The sequence below is a fragment of the Pelodiscus sinensis genome, chromosome 9 (assembly GCF_049634645.1).
Source record: "Pelodiscus sinensis isolate JC-2024 chromosome 9, ASM4963464v1, whole genome shotgun sequence".
In the NCBI taxonomy this organism is placed as follows: Eukaryota; Metazoa; Chordata; order Testudines; family Trionychidae; genus Pelodiscus; species Pelodiscus sinensis.
Window position 1 is genome coordinate 30,969,573 of NC_134719.1, and position 19,401 is coordinate 30,988,973.

At 43.6% G+C, this 19,401-nt stretch overlaps 1 protein-coding gene across 4 annotated transcripts in view; it reads left to right on the top strand.

Moving 5' to 3' along the window:
* The window catches only part of LOC102456534 (calcium-activated chloride channel regulator 1-like), a 56,094-nt gene that overhangs the window by 21,969 nt on the left and 14,724 nt on the right, over positions 1–19,401 (top strand). For 3 of the 4 annotated variants that reach the window (XM_075937127.1, XM_075937128.1, XM_075937129.1), the window contains exons 4-11: positions 5,163–5,266; positions 7,495–7,635; positions 8,071–8,221; positions 9,763–9,880; positions 10,762–10,939; positions 13,071–13,298; positions 16,391–16,615; positions 17,751–17,928. In XM_075937127.1, the coding sequence (XP_075793242.1) occupies positions 5,174–5,266; positions 7,495–7,635; positions 8,071–8,221; positions 9,763–9,880; positions 10,762–10,939; positions 13,071–13,298; positions 16,391–16,615; positions 17,751–17,928 (1,312 nt within the window). In that variant the 5' untranslated portion in view covers positions 5,163–5,173. Of the gene's footprint in view, positions 1–5,116; positions 5,267–7,494; positions 7,636–8,070; positions 8,222–9,762; positions 9,881–10,761; positions 10,940–13,070; positions 13,299–16,390; positions 16,616–17,750; positions 17,929–19,401 lie in introns of those variants that run through there. The other variant, XM_025183172.2, reaches the window with a different exon arrangement.

Sequence of the window (19,401 nt, forward strand, 5' to 3'; positions counted from 1 at the left end):
TTTTGTGTTGGATATAGATTAATATTTTACTTATTTAAAATGAAATTTGATAGACTAACAGGAGAAAGTAAAACTCTTAAATCTGCTTAATTTAAATTAAACCTTTTCCCTAGCTGCAGCACTAGCAAAATGGCTCCGGCATAATTATGTAATTAACAGTGAGTTTCCATTAGCAACTGGTGGTCCATGGAAAGGTTTGCATTGAGCCATATGGTCCATGAGCCAAAAAGTTTGAGAACTACTTTGCGCACGCACACGCACACACAATGGTTCTGCAGCTGGATCTTATGATTACCAAATCTTAGCATTGCTTGGTGAGCTTCAGTGGCCAGGTGAAGCTTCACAGAAGGCAGGAGGGGCTGGTCCTCTGTCAAATGCATATGAAGCCCCAATGTATTTGCAGAACAAACCATAGGCGTGCGCACAGGGTATGATGGGTGTGCCCAGACACACCCTAATGTCTCGGGCTGGCTAGCAGCTGCTGGAGGAGGAGGGGGATTTGAGACGGGGTACCACAGCCCGTCACTTTCCCCGCGGCCATCTACAGGGCACTTTGGGGCAGAGAGTGTGTGTGTGCAGCGGAAGCAGCTGGGGCCGGACCAAAGACGCCAGCCCAAGCTGTTTTTTCACCCCACCCGGCCTGGCAGCACTGCATGGCTCCCTTTCTGCACCCAGGGTCGGGGTTCCAGCCCCAGCCTCGGCCCTGGACCAGCAGCACCGTGCAGTGCCCCTTCTGCCCCTGGGACCACAGCCCCAGCCCTGGCCCTGTCCTCAGCCCCGCCCCCTACCCATCCCGGAAGCACTGCACAACTCCCCTTCTGCACACGGTGCCTTGTCCTTGGCCCCGCCCAGTCCGGCCGCACCGCGTGGTACCCGTAAAGTGAAGAACCCCAGGCTACGTCCCGGCCGGCCTGTAGCTTGGGCTGGCTTTGACTCCAGCCCGGCAAGCTGGAAGGCAGAAGCCGGCTTAGACTAAGGTAAGGGAAAGAGAAAAGGAGAAGGGGGAAAATAGGCAGGGGTGGGAGAGGAAGAGGCCTGTGCTGAAGTGGGAGCGGGTAGGTCAGGAGAAGAAAGGGGAAAGCACCAAGGAACAGGGTGGAGGAGAGACAAATGCCAGGGGGTAAAGTGCAGATAATGAGGAAAAAGGCAAGAGGGGAGATGTCAGTGGGAGGGGGGACAGAGTGATGCTGGGAGAGGAGAAAGGAAGGGCATTGGGGTTTTGAGGGGGAGGTGCTGGGAGAAGGCTTGAAAGAAGGGGTGGGCATGAGGAAGGCAGGGATGGAGCAAGACATGTGAGGGCACAGGGGCATGAGGGGAATGGGGGCAGAAGGTGGTGAGGGGATGGGCATCAGGGAAAAAGAGGGCAAAGGGGGAAGAGGCAGTGAGGGAAGGGGGAGCACCAGGAGGGTGCAGGGCTAAGGGAAGTTGCAGGTGCCAGGGAATTCTAGGGGTGAAGCAGAAGGGCAGCACCTGCAGGGGAGGGACCATGGCAATACACCCCTCTTTTATAGTAGTAAGTTCCCTTGCAAATCTGCGGGGCTTTGCTGTGTCTCACTGGAGCTGTTAATCACAAAATAATCAAGCTTGCCCCCAATCAGCACCATTTTGTGTAGTTTCTTGGAATTTCCACCACACAGTTCTTATCTTACCTCTCTGGTTCCACTTTTATCTCATCTTCAAGGGTGTGTACTTTCAAGTCATCAGTTTGCTTTTCTCCAGTCATCGAAATGACCCTGATAGTTTGGGTGTGCATCTCGAATCTTCGCTGCCTCTTGGTCACTCTTCCCATCTAGCACCTCCTAGCCCTTATCTGTTACCATACCATACTTCCTTTCACTCACAGTGACTCACACACAGAACAGTAAATAATTTCAAAAGCAAGACTTCTTGCAGAGCAAAGATTTCTTACAGAGCAAACAGAGGTCAACAAACCTTACTAAAACAATTCCTTCTTACTACTTTTAAACACCATTTCTTCTTGCAAATTCAAAATACATTATACTTATTACTACTTACAATAATTATTACAATCATCATTTAAAACAATGATCCCTCACTTTCACAGGCCTTGGGAGGTAGGCCAGTCCTCGCCCACAGACAACCTGCCAACCTGATTCATATTCTCACCAGCAACTATACACCATAATTACTCTAACTCAGGAACCAATCCATTCAACAAACCTCGGTGCCAACTCTGCCCACATATATACACCAGCAACACCATCACAGGACCTAACCAGATCAACCATACTGTCACTGGTTCATTCTCCTGCACATCTACTAATGTAATATATGCCATCATGTGCCAACAATGCCCCTCTGCTACATACATCGGCCAAACTGGACAGTCCCTACGTAAAAGAATAAATGGTATGTCTACACTACAAAGTTAATTCGAACTAACAGATGTTAGTTCGAATTAACTTTGATAGGCGCTACACATGCAAACCGCTAGTTCGAACTTAATTCGAACGAGCGGAGCGCTTAATTCGAACTAGGTAAACCTCATTCTACGAGGACTAATGCCTTAATTCGAACTAGTGGGAGGCTAGCCCTCCCCAGCTTTCCCTGGTGGGAAACTCTTCTGCCCCCACTCCTGGGAAACTCTGCCCCACCAGGGAAACTCTTCTGGCCCCGGAGCCCTTAAAGGGGCACGGGCTGGCTATGGTGCCCGTGCCAGGTGCAAGCCTGCCAGCACCCAGCCAGCAGACCCTGCACCTGGCATGGCTCGAGCCGGCCACCTGCTGCCACCCTGCCCTCCGCCTCTTCCCGGGACCAGGCTGGCGGCTCTCGGGAGCCTGCCCAGGTCCGCAAGAGGCAGGCGCCCGCCTGGTCTAGTGCAGACATCGTGGACCTCATCCACGACCTCCACACTAGGCACAGAAAAGTGGCCGTCTAGGGCAGGATAGCTGCCAGCCTGGCCACCCAGGAGCAGGTTTGCATGAAAATCAAGGTGGTCCAGTGAGACCCCTGACCCTGAGCCCTGAGCTTAGAATGGCCGTACTGGGTCAGACCACAGGTCCATCTAGCCCAATAGCCTGTCTGCCGACAGTGGCCAGCACCAGGTGCCCCAGAAGGGGTGGACCGAAGACAATGACCAAGCCATTTGTCTCATGCCATCCATCTCCAGCCTCTGACAAACAGAGGCCAGGGACACCATTTCTATCCCTTGGCTAATAGCCTTTTATGGACCTAACCTCCATGACTTTATCTAACTTCTCTCTAAACTCTGTTATAGTTCTAGCCTTCACAGCCTCCTGCAGCAAGGTGTTCCACAGGTTGACTATTTGCTTTGCAAAGAAGAACTTTCTGTTATTAGTTTGAAGCCTGCTACCCATTCATTTCATCTGGTGTCCTCTAGTCCTTCTATTATGGGAACTAATGAAGAACTTTTCTTTATGCACCCTCTCCACACCACTCATGCTTTTATAGATCTCTATCATATCCCCTCTCAGTCTCGTCTTTTCTAAGCTGAGAAGTCCCAGTCTCTTTAGCCTCTCTTCATATGGGACCTGTTCCAAACCCCTGATAATTTTAGTTGCCCTCTCCTCTCCCACCCTCTCTCTTCCCCTCTCCCACCTCTTTTTCCCAGTCTCCCTGAGTTTTGTTCAATAAAGAGAATTTCTATTGTTGAACACACGTGTCCTTTATTTTGTACATCAGGAAGGGGGGCTAGGGAGGGGTAAGTGGAAGGAGGTGAGGGAGGACTGGGGTACGAGCCCCCAATGGGGAGGACTGGGCTGGCTCTGCGGGCTCCTCGGGGTGGAAGCTCTCCTCCCGCCCCCCGATTGACCCTCCTCCCTGGTTGGCAGCCTGCGGCAAGTGCAGCCGAGCTGATGGCCGAGTGCTGTGATGTGCCGAGTGCAGGCACTCAGGGCATTCCAAGCCAGGACTGCTTTGCTGTCCCTCATCGAGTTAGACAAGTGAGTGGGGAACCCCTGAGAACTGTCTGTCCGGGGTGGGGGTCGGGTCCCTTTAAGCACAGTCCTCGGCTAGCCTGAGACAGCAGCTTCACGCTCTAAGTCCTAATCTGATGCCCTGCTGGCACTGCTTCCGGCCATCCTTAACCCCGGTTCAGGGTCCACTCAATGTAGTTTTTAGGTCTAGATGCTCTAGTTCGAATTAGCTTAGTTTGAATTAACTAATTCGAATTAAGTTAGTTCAAATTAGTGCTGTAGTGTAGACATACCCTCAGATATTAGGAATGGCAATGTACAAAAACCTGTGGGGGAACACTTCAATCTCCCTGGACGCACAATTGCAGATCTAAAGGTAGCCATCCTGCAGCAAAAAATCTTCAAGACCAGACTTCAAAGAGAAACTGCTGAGCTACAGTTCATCTTCAAGTTTGACACAATCAACTCAGGATTAAACAAAGACTGTGAATGGCTCGCTAACTACAAAAGCAGCTTGTCCTCTCTTGGTATTCACACCGCCACATCAGCTACTAATAGTGGGCCTCATCCTCCCTGATTGGATCCACCTCATCATCTCTAGCCTGATTCTGTCCTGCATATTTATACCTGCCTCTGGAAATTTCCACTACATGCATCTGACGAAGTGGGTCTTTGCCCACAAAAGCTTATGCTCCAACACTTTGGTTAGTCTATAAAGTGCCACAGGACTCCTCGCTGCTTTTATTTATATAGTAGATTTAGCAGATTTCAAATAGTGGCAGGAATGACAAATGTATATGGTATTATTTAAAGCATCTCTGCCAAATTACATAGCTTAGCACTGATTTGCTTTTGCCACTCAATCTCCATTTGTCCCATTCAGTGGTACATAGCTGTTGCATTGAACAGAGATGCCAAACTACAGTGATTACAAGTTGATCATTTGCCATACTGTACTGTAAATGCCTTACAACGTATTTACAATAATATGGCAATATGACATACGTAATTCAAAGATGCATCAATTGGATAAGGAAATACAGGTTGGGTTTAGCTTTGGGAATTTCCCCGGTGTATTAATATGTGACCTGACACCAAGAGGTTGAACACAGTTATGCAACCAGTCTACGTTGCAGATCTATAAGTTCTCACCATAAAGTAATGGTATAAATAGCTCTGCTGTGCCCTCGTTTTAACAACAAAAATAGTGGGGAAAGACAATGAGGGTGTCCAGGACCTTGATTCTTTTATTTCTTCTACATGTAGTGAGCGGTTCTATGGTAAAGCTGAAAAATGGTGGCTATGAGGATATTGTTATTGCGATTAATCCTGAGTTACCAGAAGATGAGAATATCATCAAAAACATACAGGTAAGAACTTTGGTGTTTGTCAGTGACATTCAGTCTTCTTGGTTAGTTCTACCTCTAAAGTAGCAGTAATCTTAAAAGACCAGTTCCAACTCTCATTCATATCTCAGCAAGTTTTGTTTCGTTTTTTAATTTTCATAGGTGCTAAATCAATTCCAGGATTATTACATTTGTTCTTGTCTTGAATTTTTCTTTTTGAGTGCTGGTCCAAATGAAATGGGTGTAATGATCTCTTGAAGTGTAACAGGAATATTTCTGCTTGGGCTCAGGTTGAGTCTGTTTATCGCCTCCTTTATTTCTTTCCAAATCATGAGCACTTTAGACTAGAACAAAAGTGAGCAACATACAGCACATGTGCCATTAGTGGCATGCAAAATGATTTTCAGTGGCACGTACAATGAACGGGCTCCCCCGCACTCCCCACCTCCCACAATGGGGCGCCTGTGCCAAGTGATGCAGCATCATGCCCTCTGCAAGACTGGAGCCAGCACCAGCTTCTTGTGTGTGGGGGGGGGACACCCTGAGGTGCCATGCTGGATCCAGCTTGTGGGGAAGTGCACATGTGCTGATCCTCCCTTCCACAAGAAAAGCTGGAGCGGCACCCAGGGTAGGAGACCAAGTGGAGCTCCCAGCTGGTTCACACTCCTGGGTGCTGGTGCTCTCTGAATGTTTTCAGACCACAGAGTCCCATATTTTGGAAGTTCAACCTGTAGGTTAATGCTATAGACTACACGCATTTCCCCCTCCCATCTTCTCCCTGGACAGTAAAATTTTGAGACGGCTGGCTGGCCATCAGCCCAACTTAGTCCCAGCTTGCACTGGATCCAGGACCTACCCTCACCGTGGCTTTGCATTTAAAGTGTATTAGGAGTCAGGCAGGCAGCCCGGCTCAGTTCTGACTCCTGTGGGGTTCTGGAACTCAGACATTCCCACCAGACAAGGGCTGGTTGCTACCTCATGCTGCTGCCTTTGTGTCAGAGGCAGCAGCATGGGGCAACTGACAGCTGGTCCGTGAGGGGAGCTGGTCTTTAAACTGGCTACCCTCACAGACCAGCTCCTGCCTGGCACCCCACGCTGTAGTTACAGAGGCAACAGCATGGAGTTGCAGGGGGCTCCTCAGGAGTGGGGCTAGAGGTTAATCGATTATTCAATTAACCATTATTTAACATCCCTACCCTGGACTAGAAGAACTCCAGAACATAGACATTTAGTAGCAATTTACTGCACCTTCACTACAAAGTTTGCTTTTATCCCTCCTTTCCCCATCCTAGCAGGCATTTATTCTTAAAAACCATTGGTGTATATAGTGATATTTCTGTTTTTAGTTATTCTTTACTTCTCAATTTCACAATGTAGATTGTTGCTCCAGGTTCACCTGATTTAGACATTGAGCATTAAGTTGCTGTGAAAGAAAACAATAAACGGGGGAGGGCATAGTAGGGTTGCCAGGTGTCTGGTTTTGAACCGGACAGTCCCGCATTAGAGCTTTCTGTTCGGGAAACAAATTGAGAAAATATAAATGAGAAAATATAAAAGTCTGGTAGTTTCTAAATAAGATGTAATGTAGATTTTAATGTAATGTCAAGTGTGTCCAGTATTTTTGTTGAAACCAGCTGGCAACCCTAGGGCATTGCCATTATCTAGTAATCCCCAACCTACTCAAATAGGGTAGGAGAGCAATGAAAGGGGTAATATGAAAACAGTGACAAAGTAGTGCCAATGGTAGAGACAGGAAAAAAGTAGACATTAACAGAAGTGGAGCAGAGGAAAGAGGAATCCCAGGGATAAGCAAAAGAGAACTTCAGATTATTATTTACTATTTATCATTTTAATTTATTTATCAAGCATCACAGTATACTTTGCTGATCAATGAAAAAGACTGGTCCAGGCCTGAACCATCCCTTACCTCAGGCTCATGTAACTTTTTTGAGGAAATTCCATGTTTGGAAGATTCTCTGTCAGGGATAGATTGTGGTTTTTATCATAAGCCCAGAGTAAGGGACAGTGTATAGTTGTATTGCCTTAGGAGCAATTCAGACATTTATAGAGTTATAATTTGGTCTCTTCTTGCTCCATGAGGGAAATAACCTCTGCTGCCTTTCCCATGGCAAAGGTTGATTTCCTTCTGTGTCCTTACATATTTATTGCTACTTTGTGTACTCTTGTTTCCTAGTGAAACTAAATTGTTCCACTTCAATTTTCAATTCATGAATATTTTCTTTCCTTATCAGGCCATGGTGAAAGAGGCGTCGAATTACTTGTTCAATGCTACAAAACAGAGGGTTTTTTTCAAGGCTGTAAAAATTATAATTCCTCTGCATTGGCAGTCAAAAACTGAGTATTTAAATGTAAAAACAGAGTCATATGATAAGGTAAGAACTTAGAACACTCTTCAGAAATAAAAAATATTTTTTTCTGTTCATGGGGTCCTGTATATTTGGTGAAGTAATGTACACTGCGGGGGTGCGATTTCTAAACTACACTATCATGTTGCTTATTAATTGCTTCTTGTAGGCTCTGCTCAGGTGTACTAAATGTACCCTATTGCACTTTAATGTGATGCTGCACTTTAGAAATCAGCCCTGTCATGCGCATTACCTCACTGTATAGACAAGTCCTATTTTTTTCCATAATGTAGAAATATAAATTGTTCTTTTTAGAATTTGCATTGCCCTCTTGTCTCCAGTCCTGACCCCGGGGAACAATCAATGGGAGTGATGCCTGAGTAAAAGCTGTAGGATGAGCCAATTCAACAGAATCATCTCAGTTTCCTGCTGCTCTTTAAACAAGGATCATTTTGGTTTTAGGCAGATGTTATTGTGGCTGATCCTTTCTTGAAGTATGGAGACGATCCCTACACGCTGCAATATGGAGGATGTGGGGGAAAGGGACGATATATTCATTTCACTCCCAACTTCCTGTTAAATGACAATTTGCAAAATATCTATGGATCACGAGGTAACATCTATTGGACCTTAATTTTCTGTTTTTGTTATATAAATATGCCATGGCCAAGATTTTCCAAAGTGACTAGTGAATTGGGTGCCTCAGTTTTTGATTTCCCAATCTGTGACAAAAAGAACCTGCTTTTTTATAAAAGTATTGAACATCAGGCTTCCTCCCTTCAGGGGTCTTAAGTTGGACACTCAGAAATGGGGGCACCTAAAATTACCTGCCTCTGTTGAAAATTTTAGCTAATATTTTATAGTAAGTGAGGGCTGTTTTACCTCTTAAATCATTGCTTTGACTTGGAAATACCATATGTCCTAACATTACACGGAGCAGCAAGTTAGTTGGAGATTGGCAATGGGTGTAACCTGGTGACCATGCAAGTAAAAATTAGTCCCAGTGGATTCTAGAATAGACCAAACTCTCATGAGCTGATCCTGCTCTGAGGATTTGATGGTTTTTATTAGAACTTCTGAAAGTCACATTGGCCCAGCTACCCTTCCTGTAAGTGTACATTCACAAGGAATTAACGATATTGCATTTTGATTTCTTCAGTACATTTTTGACTGCACTGTCATTGCTATGCAAGACCATTAATAAGCAAAATAGGTCTATGAAAAACCAGTCGCTCAAACCCAAACAATGGTAAAGGTGCAAGATTGTTTGGATTCAAATCCCAAACAAACCTGCATTAGACCTAAAATGTTGAAAATCCTACAAGAACTGTCTTTCTCATCCGAGTTTTGGCCTTTTGGGGACAGAAAAACTCTTTGGAACATTTTACTGGACTCTAGTAAAGGCAAATTTCAACTCAAATTCTAGGCTGGTGGGACATTGAACTCAAACTTTGAATTCCGGTTTAAATTTAATCTGAGCTGAGCTCCGCTTCCTTGCTCCATCTCTAATAGAAAGCTTTAGTAAGACCACACTATATACATTCTCCTTGTCAATGGCATTAATAGCATCTGCAAGAAAATGTTTGTCTTGGTGAGTTCGTTTGGTTTTCTAATCTTCTATATTTGATCTGCTTTAACTAAGTTATCCTTAGTTTTACTCTGAGCTGAAGTTTAACTTCTCTGTGGTTTTCTAATATACATCTTTTTCTTTGTGTTATATGAGAACCAATAATTTTTATTTTAGATAACATGGGTAACATGCATCTGACGAAGTGGGTCTTTGCCCACGAAAACTTACGCTCCAATAGATCTGTTCGTCTATAAGATGTCACAGGGCTCCTTGTCGCTTATGGGTAACACAAGACACCTTGCTTGATACAAGGAATAATCAGAAGCTACTATATATGAACAGGGGTAATAGATCTTTACTCCAGTTCTGTTAATAGTCTGGAAGAGTTAATCTGAACACAGTGATCTCATTCCTGGCCTCCGCACTCTAGTCAAAATATGTAATTATGTTGGGTCACAAGCATCAACAATTTTCTTCCACTGTGTCGCGAGAAAAAAAGTGTGGAAAAACACAGATGTACTGACATATAAAGTAAATCGGAAAGTGTTGTATTTAGAATTCACAAATACTCTGCTCTTCCACAGCCAAAGTTTTTGTCCATGAATGGGCCCATCTTCGTTGGGGAGTGTTTGATGAATATAATAATGATGCACCTTTCTATGTGTCTGTAAATGGTGGAATAGCGAGTGTTGAAGCAACTAGGTATTTTTATATATTATATATATTTATATATTATATTTTAATATTTATATAGTGTTTTTAAATTTTTACTTCAGCTGATGAAATTTTAAACAATCCAATGTCATTTGTCCAATATTGGTTATCTCTATGTGGTCTGTACTTAGAGCACTGTGTGAAGAGTCCTTGTGAATTGTTCTTCATATGATTAAAATAGAAGTTTATAGGACAATGTTTAGCAATATTGCTACCCACAGATCAGTGTCACTGAATTGCAGCCACTCTCATTTTATAATCTATCACATTTTTATCTTTACATGAGTTTTTAATGTAGGTCCAATTGCAGATCTGAGTTACTGTTCTCTACATTTTTATTTGCTATAACTTTATCGAATAGCAGTTAGCATATAATAAATAAGAATGTTTTCTCAAGCTCCTCTGGGGAGTGAGCCTAGAAAGTTCTAAAAAAGTCTTACTAGTTCATGTTGTTTTTTAAAAAAGGACATTATTAAGATACACACCCAATTATCAAACCACTTTAAGGCTATTATCTTATGACAATGTTCTCTATATTTTACATACCTGAGGGTATGTCTACACTAGCTCCCTAGTTTGAACTAGGGAGGCTAATGTAGGCATTCAAACTTGCAAATGAAGCCTGGGATTTAAATATCCTGGGCTTTATTTGCATGTTCTCGTCCGGCCGCCATTTTTAAATGCACTAGTCAGGACTAACTGCCCGCGGCTACACGCAGCAGTTAAACGGTAATTCAAACTAAGTCCTTAGTTCGAATTATCTGTTACACCTCCTTCCAATAATTCCAATAATAAATAACAGAAGATCATTATTTGTTTATTGTATGTGTCTGGTTAATTAAGCATCTTTCTATTTCATGTCCCTTCAGGTGTTCAGCTAGTATCACTGGTAAATACAGATTTGATGGCTGCACGGGAAACATCTGCATACGCAGGCAGTGCAAATATGATCAACAAACAAAGCTGTATGAAGCTGGATGTAAATTTGTACCAGATAAAATACAAAATGCCCCGGCATCTATAATGTACATGCAAAGCCTCCCTTCTGTAAGTACTGTTGCCCCTTTTTGACTCAAATGGGGAGCCAATATTTGGGATCTTGACAGTTGTTTCCATTAAGACAAGTTGATGATTTCTTTGTTGCTTCCTGTTTAATTACAAAGAATATAGTCTGATGAAAGCAGGAATAAAACAACAGGAGGAATTTTCTTTGTTCAAAGGTCCAAGCCTCTTTCAACCCCTCACACTGCCCAAAAACTTCCCCTTTGATTTCTGGGCTGCGTTTCCAGTTCTTCCCTCCCCAGGCCCAAATTTGCTCCATATCCAGTGAGGTGAGCCAACTGGATTAACAGTCTCTCCTTAGCCCCAATCCTTACCATTGAACACTTGGAGATGATTTGTTTTAGGAAGTCTCTTTGGCATGCTGGGCATTCAGGAGATTCTCTCTTTCTAAGGTGCCCAAGACTTCTAATCATTTGCAAAGGGCAAAGACATATTGCACAATCTTTATAGGTTGGGGCCCCTGCTCCTCCCATATTTCTCGTATTAAGTCCAGTAAATTGTTAAAGAAAAACTATTACAATTAGTTGAACCCCAGTCTTTATCTTAGGTTTTAGCCACCGCCTGGAGTTGCTGTGCTGCCATGCAAGGCCAGATCCCCAGAGAAGATTGTCCCTCCAAATATCATGGTGGAATGCGTTCTCTGAGATATCCAATGAGTCTAAAATGGCCACCTTGATTTGGGCATAAACTCTTCTATTGGAGGCATAATCCTGTGCTATCACTGGGCCTAGCCTGCAAAAAGCAGTCTATAGTTCTATCTTAGTCAAGTATATGAATAATAAGACTGCTCAGTGTTCCAGCAGCCACCATGCTACCACTGCCACCTGCTGCAAAGTTTCAAGAAAAGCTACTGGATTGCAGGGCCCTCAACAATATTGAGGGGGAGGCCTTTGGCACCAGGGCCTCTTGAAGGGACAGGGCCTTGGGTGGAAGGGGTAGGGCTAGGGCATGGGTGGGCAAAAGAGCCTCCGCAGGTTGGATCCGGCCCACCAATTGGGTGGATCTGGCTCGTGGAGACCCTGCTGCTCCCCTGCTCCCAGGCCAATTAGGGCCTGGGGGAAGAGGAGCACCCAAAGCCTCCTCCTACCCTGCAGGAGCACATGGCGCTTTGAATCACTGCACACTGCTCTCAGGGCGGGGGGGCAGGAAAGGGGAGAAGAAGGGGAGGGAGAGCAGAGGAGGCTTCACACGCTTCCCCACCCCCAAGCCTTAATTGGCCTGGGGGCGGAGGATCATGCCAAGCCTTGTCCAATTATGGTCTGAAGGTGGGTTAGCCCCCCCCCCTTCCTGTTTAGGCCCTGCCCCTTCTGGGGTGGCCCTGGGCTAGTTCGAAAAATTTTGAATTGGCCCCTGGGCAAAAATTATTGCCCACCTCTGGGCTAGGGGCTAGTCTGAGACCCCTGAAAAGCCAAGGCACACTTTAGTCCTTCCCTTTCCAGTGTGTTAAGGTCCAAAGAAATCAAGAACAAAAACAATAAAAGTACAATTTCAGACAGGGTCGTCCAACAGTTTATGCTGCTTCTGAGTCCCCAGGAGCTCTACCTCCATGAAGGAGCTTCCTAGGCTTGCGCGCTGACTCAGACTACGGGTTGTCACCAGGCTTTTCTCAGAAGAAGCAGAGCTTTGTTCTCCTTTCTGGGCAGTCCTGAGTTTGGTTACAACCAGTGTTCCCTGTGAGCTGTGCATTTGGACAGTGCCCAGGAGAGATTCAAATGCCACCTAGCTGATTCGCAGAGTTCCTACAGCCACCCACAGTCAGCAGCATGTGTTTCTATTGGTTGTGAGTATCTGCACATGCCCCAGTACACATAACAAAATGTATTCTGCACAAGGATGGAAAAAAATTAATGGGAACTTTGGTTACAACTTGTTCTTTTACCTCCTCTCTCCTTGCATGATATTTGCTGCTGGTGTAATCAGTTAGTACTTTTTCAATGATTTTTCCAAAGTTCAGGACATACAAGGATTTTACTCTCTATAGCCTTTTAACTATCAAAAATGTTGTGTATTTGTGGTTGCGGTGAACAACAGAACAATAGTAGACTGGGATTTGCTACTACACATGTTCACATGCTTTTTCAGTAATCATTCTTCTTTTCCAATTGACTTTTTGTAGGTGGTTGAGTTCTGTGATCAAAACACTCATAATGAAAAGGCTGTAAATATGCAGAACAAAATGTGCAACCACAAAAGCACCTGGGAAGTCATTATGAACTCTTCTGACTTCAGCAACTCCTCTCCAATAAATGGCAGTAGTCCCCCATATGAGACCTCCTTCACACTGCTGCAGACCAAAGACAGAGTAGTCTGTCTAGTACTCGACACTTCCGGGAGTATGAGTTCGGTAAGAACAAACATTCCTAAGTTCTTTCTCACACGAAAGCATAGAAACAGTTAGGAATAGTCATAAATTTGTGGTTTACATATTATGGTATTTTATGTGGTCAATATTTCAGCAATCATCCTTTATTCTTTAAGCAAAAGTTAAAGCCACTATTTCTCCCATTATATATCTTTAGGGCAGGGGTGGGCAATACGTTTTCACAAAGGGGCCACTTCATGAATTTTGGTATGTGGTCACAGGCTAGCTCCAATCCCAGAAGGCACAGGGCCTGAGGCGGAAGAAGTGGGGCTGGGGACTAGCCTCCCCCCAAAGTTGTCTGGGGCAGATGCTTTTGAATTATAAACACAGAAAAGGGCTCCCGGCCCCACTGGTGCTGTGTTGCCTGGCAGCCATTCAGGGTTGCTGAGGCTATTTAAAGGGCTCGTGGCTCCAGCCCCTGACAGGGTAGCACTCTGACTGGGAGCTGCGAGCCATTTAAATAGGATCCTGCTGCCTGAGCCGCTGCCTGGAAATTCAGTGGTACGGGCAGCAGGATATAAATAGAAAGTGGCCAGATGCAAACCACAGGCTGGATCAAAGTGGTAGGCAGGCCAGATCCGTCCCCTTGGCTGCATCTTGCCCAGCCTTGCTTTAGAGATTATTCACAGGAAACCTATCAAATTACTAAAAATGATATGCCAATTTCAGTGTCTTTATTTAGCTTCAGATTCAGAATGTGAGAATCACTGTACTTCCCCAAAACATAAAATATATCATAGATGTGAGTTTCATGATATTTTTCAAGATGTGTGACTCTTTTACATTATTTTCAAAATAAATATGTAAGACACTGGCTATGTCTACACTACAGGGGTTTTGTGCTTTTTATGGTGTAGGTATATCTCCTTCTATGAGGCATAACTCCTTTTTGCGCAAGCGTTCTTGCACAAAAAGGTGTGTGTGGATGCTCACCAGAGGTTTCTAGTGCAAAAAGAGCCTATCACAGAAAGCACATCAACACATTCTGTGAATGGCCATCAGTACTCTCTTGTGCAAGAGTATCCATGCAGTGTGGGCACCTTCTTGTGCAAAAGCACATTGCCTTTGCGATGTGCTTTTGAGGTGTGGACGTGCTTTTACACAAGAAGTTTTTGTGGAAGATCTTTTCTGCAAAAAGTTTCTTGCGCAAAAGCCCTGCAGTGTAGGCAAAGCCACTGCCTGTGTCTAGACTGGCAAGTTTTTCCGCAAAAGCATGTGCTTTTGCCGAAAAACTTGCCAGCTGTCTACACTGGCCGCTTGAATTTCCGCAAGAACACTGACGATCTCATGTAAGAAATCAGTGCTTCTTGCGGAAATACTATGCTGCTCCCGTTCGGGCAAAAGTCCTTTTGCGCAAAAGCTTTTGCACAAAAGGGCCAGTGTAGATAGCTCAGATTTGTTTTGCACAAAAAAGCCCCGATCGCAAAAATGGCGATCGGGGCTTTTTTGCATAAAAGCGTGTCTAGATTGGCACGGACGCTTTTCTGCAAAAAGTGCTTTTGTGGAAAAGCGTCCGTGCCAATCTAGATGCTCTTTTCTGCAAATGCTTTTAATGGAAAACTTTTCCGTTAAAAGCATTTGCGGAAAATCATGCCAGTCTAGACGTAGCCACTGTGTATTGCAAAATATAAATACAATATTTTTCCTTGTAATCATTTGTCTTACTGAGTCAAGAATTTAAGATGTCATAAATTACGTTGGATTAATCAGGGTGAGGCTCTTTTAAATTGAAACTGGAGCTAAATTTAATATAAATCTCATCTTGGAAAGACTGCTGTATGTGATGTCAGCCCTTAAAGAGACTCTCAACCTGTTTAAAGCTTCAAATTTCCCAATCTTAAAGTAGATCCAATAGTATATTAGAACTGGAAGGGACCTCGAGAGATCATTAAGCCCAGTCTCCTACCCTCAAAGGAGGACTAACTACCATCTAGATCATTCCTGATAAATATTTATCTAACTTGCTCTTAAATATCTCCAATGATGGAGATTCCATAACCTCCCTAGGCAATTTATTGCAGTTAGGACAACTTAACAGTTAGGAAGTTTTTCCTAATATCCAACCTAAACCTCCCTTACTGCAATTTAAGCCCATTGCTTCTTGATCTAGCATCACAGGTCAAGGAGAACCATTTTTCTCCCTACTACTCCTTGTAACACTCTTTTAGGTACTTGAAAGCTGCTATCATTTGTCCTCTAAGTCTTCTCTTTTACAAACTAAACAAATCCAGTTCCTTCAGTCTTCTCTCACAGTTTATGTTTTCTAGACCTTTCCTCATTTTTGTTGCTTATCTCTGGACCCTCTCCAATTTCTCCATATCTTTCTTGAAATGTGGCTCCCAGAACTGAATACAATACTCCAATTGAGTCCTAATCAGAGTAGAGCAGAATAATTCCTTCTCATGTCTTTTTTACAAAACTGTGATGTTAATGTATCACAGAATCTTATTTGCTTTTTTTGCAGCAGTGTCACACTCACTCATATTTAGCTTGTGGTCCACTATGACCCCTAGATCCCTTTTTGAAGTACTCCTTTCTAGACAGTCATTTCCCATTTTCTATGTGTGAAACTGATTGTAACTTCTCTGACTAAGGTGTGTTTATTATATAAGTCATTGAAGTGAGAATCCTGTGAGAAACTGCAGAAATGTGAAAGCCTATGGATCCTGTACCTTTGCAAGTTTCAGTTGCCTTCTCTCTATATATCCATCTCCCCAGATTTTATTCTTACATTCCAAACAACTACCCAGCTTCCAAGAGCTATTTTTAAAATCAACGTATGCTGTATTCTTTCCCCAATATACACAATTTCCTCATCCCTACTTTATTTATTTCAGTCTATGTTATAGTGTCTGGTCTGGAAAGAATATGCCTGTGGCTGATACATAATATAGTTTGGAGTACTCGGACATTGGGTATTTGTCTAACTTTTCATATTTTCTCCTCAAATCTCTCATCTGCTTTATGACAGGCACATTTCAATTATCTGTACAAACTGAAGAACATTCTTGGTTTTTAATATCTCCCATGAATAGCCTTGCCAAGTCTAAGTACATCCCTTTCTTCACCTGCAGAGTAACCGCATGGATCGTCTCAAGCAAGCTGCAGAGATATTCCTTCTACAAATTGTTGAAATGGGTTCCTGGGTTGGAATTGTCACATTCGAGTCTTCGGCGTACATTAAAACTTATCTACAACAAATAATCAGTGAGAGAGTGCGCCAGAATCTTATCCAATTCCTGCCTACATCAGCTGGTGGAGGAACTAATATCTGTGGAGGAGTACGCAAAGGATTTGAGGTGAAGGAGAACATTATGCAGAATGTATCTGGAAATGCAGTGATAATGAGATTGAATCAGGAGGAAAATAGTGAGTAGCAATAGGGAGGTGATATCACCTCTGTGTACAGATTAATGAGACTATTACTAAAATATTGTCTCTGGTTCTCATGTCCACACTCCAGAGAGAATGTTGAGGAAACTGGAAGAGGTTCAGAAGAGAGAGACAAGAGCAATGCAGGGTTTGAAGCATGTGCTTTATAGTGAGAGATTTAGGAAACGCAATCAGTTGAGTTTGATAGAACCAGGAGTATAGCCTAAGAAATTAACATGGGCCCGCTATGTTTAAATTAATGGTGATTGCCTATCTCCTAGAACTGGAAGGGACCTTGAAAGGTCATCAAGTCCAGTCCCCTTGCCTTAACAGCAGGACCAAGTACCATCCCTGCTAAATTTTTGCCCCAAATCCCCTCCACAAGGATTGAACTCACCTGGGGTTAGCAGACCAATGCTCAAACCACTGAGCTATCCTTCCCCTTGTTTATACAAGGAAAAACATTAAGATTACTTTGAGACAATCGTACAAGAATGCTTTGCATCTCAAGGCACTGTGCAGATGATCAAAATCACACAGCTTCTCGTATAAGAAATTCCAATGTTTTTATTTTAATATTGGTTAAGCACACTTTTATTCTGAAAAGTAGCCATGTAAAATGGCACCTTTATATGCCACGATTTCTCAAGTCACTTTCCAGAATAGATCTGCAGTAAAGATAATTGTCCATAGCTTCAAGGGGCATGGTCAGGCATCCACATGCCATGTGCATATCCTGTCATTGGCAGCAGGACTTGGAGTGGCAGCAGGGGGTACAAGTTATTACTACTGTACTTGGAATGTTGTAAAGTGTGTGCTACCCTTTGACACCTCTTCCCTGAACCAGCGTGCCCTGTACAGGCTGGGTAATTCAGACACCTTCAATTCAGTTGTTGCCACACAACACAGTCTCTTCGGCACAATTCACAGTTGTAAGGAATGGATTTTGCCGTACACTTGTACTTTAAGAATTTATCTTGATGAAGACACTGCCTGTGTTAGAGCAGCTAACATTTGCAGTAAAGTCCTATTTGTAATAACTGAATTTTTTTATCTATTCAGGTGATTAAACAAAAATACTCTAATCTCTATGGTTCTGAAATTGTACTGCTGACTGATGGAGAAGATTCAGGTATGAGCATTTGCCTTAAGGAGGTGGAAGACAGTGGCTCGATCATTCACACCATTGCCTTGGGGCCAAGTGCTGCTCCAGAACTAGAAAAATTTTCAAACATGACAGGTGAGTAATTTTGCAAACTAACCCTGCTTTTGATGTGCATGTTTGAAGCATGGACTGTAAAAGTAGGGTGACTTGCAGCTTGTAATAAAAAAAGAAAAAAAGGTCAGCTAATTCCAGTTGTATTTACTGAATGTTTATTTTCAGATGACTTGAGTGTTCCTCAATTTCTTCCAGAAACTCTGATTGAACTTTTCTTCTAAGACTTCTTTGGAAGCGGTCACACTTAATGGGATCCTTCAGATCTTGAACCTTCAGCTGGCACCTGACCTGCTTCTTGTGCAGCCTCCACTTGGGGGCTGTCTTAATTTTCATTGTGGATCGAATGAGGTGATGACCAGTCCAGCAGTCATCAGCACTTCTCATTGCTCTTGTAAAAAGTACATCACTGCAATCTCGAACATGAACTATGACCTAGTCGAGAAGATGACAGTGCTTTGAACATGAGCACTTCCAAGATGTTTGGAACGTGTCCCTTTGTCAAAAAAGGGCATGCATGATATAAGTTCATGATCAGCACACTTGGTTAGGAGCAGGATTCTATTTGAGTTGCTTTTGCTACTCCTTCTTTCCCAGTTGTTCCTTTCCACAAGTCTCAGTCTCATCCAACTCGTGCATTGAAATCCCCCAGAAAAATGATCTTATCTTCTTTAGGGGTCTCTGATAAAATGGTTTCCATTTGAGAGTAGAAATCTTCCTTTACATCCTCATCAGTGTCCATTATTGGTGCACAGGCACTCACAATAGTTACCTGTTGGTTTCTGGTGAGCCTCAATCAGAGTGTCATAAGCTGCTTATTGATGCCTACAGGCAGCTCAGAGAGGCATCTTACGAGCTTGTTCTTTATAGCAAAGCCTACTCCATACAATCAAGGTTCATCTAAAGATTTTCCCTTCCAGAAGTAGGTGCAGCCTCCTTTCTCCTCCTTCACCTGTCCTTCATCAGTTCTTCTAGTTTTGGACAAGACAGCAATATCCATGTTAAACCAATTCAGTTCACGTGCAATGATAGCTGTATGTCACTCTGGTCAGTCACTGTCTGAGCTGTCCATCAGGATACATACATCCCAGGATCCAAAATTGAAAAGTTTCTTGCATTTTTGACCGTTGGGGTGGTGAGCCTGCTGGATGCGGCTATCCAGCCAGGAGGAAAAGAAGCAAGACTATTTAAGTGCGTCCTAAAGTGACTGTTCTGAGCAGAGTGGGTCCTAAAGAGGACTGCTCTGTTATGGGTGCAGCGCCGAAATGCTGGACCTGCCTCAATCCTCAAGCAAGACGATTGAATCACACATCCACCACCTGTGTGTCAGTCTGTGACTAAGAACTTCTGGATCTCTCTATCCTGTTCCTGTCATCACTCACAAATCACCACTGGACTTTTGACTTGTGCAGGTGTTGTTTTCCCAAAAACTGGAAGACGCCCGTGCAGGACTTCTTTTAAAGTGGAGAGACTGGTGCATAACTGGTGTCCTTGACA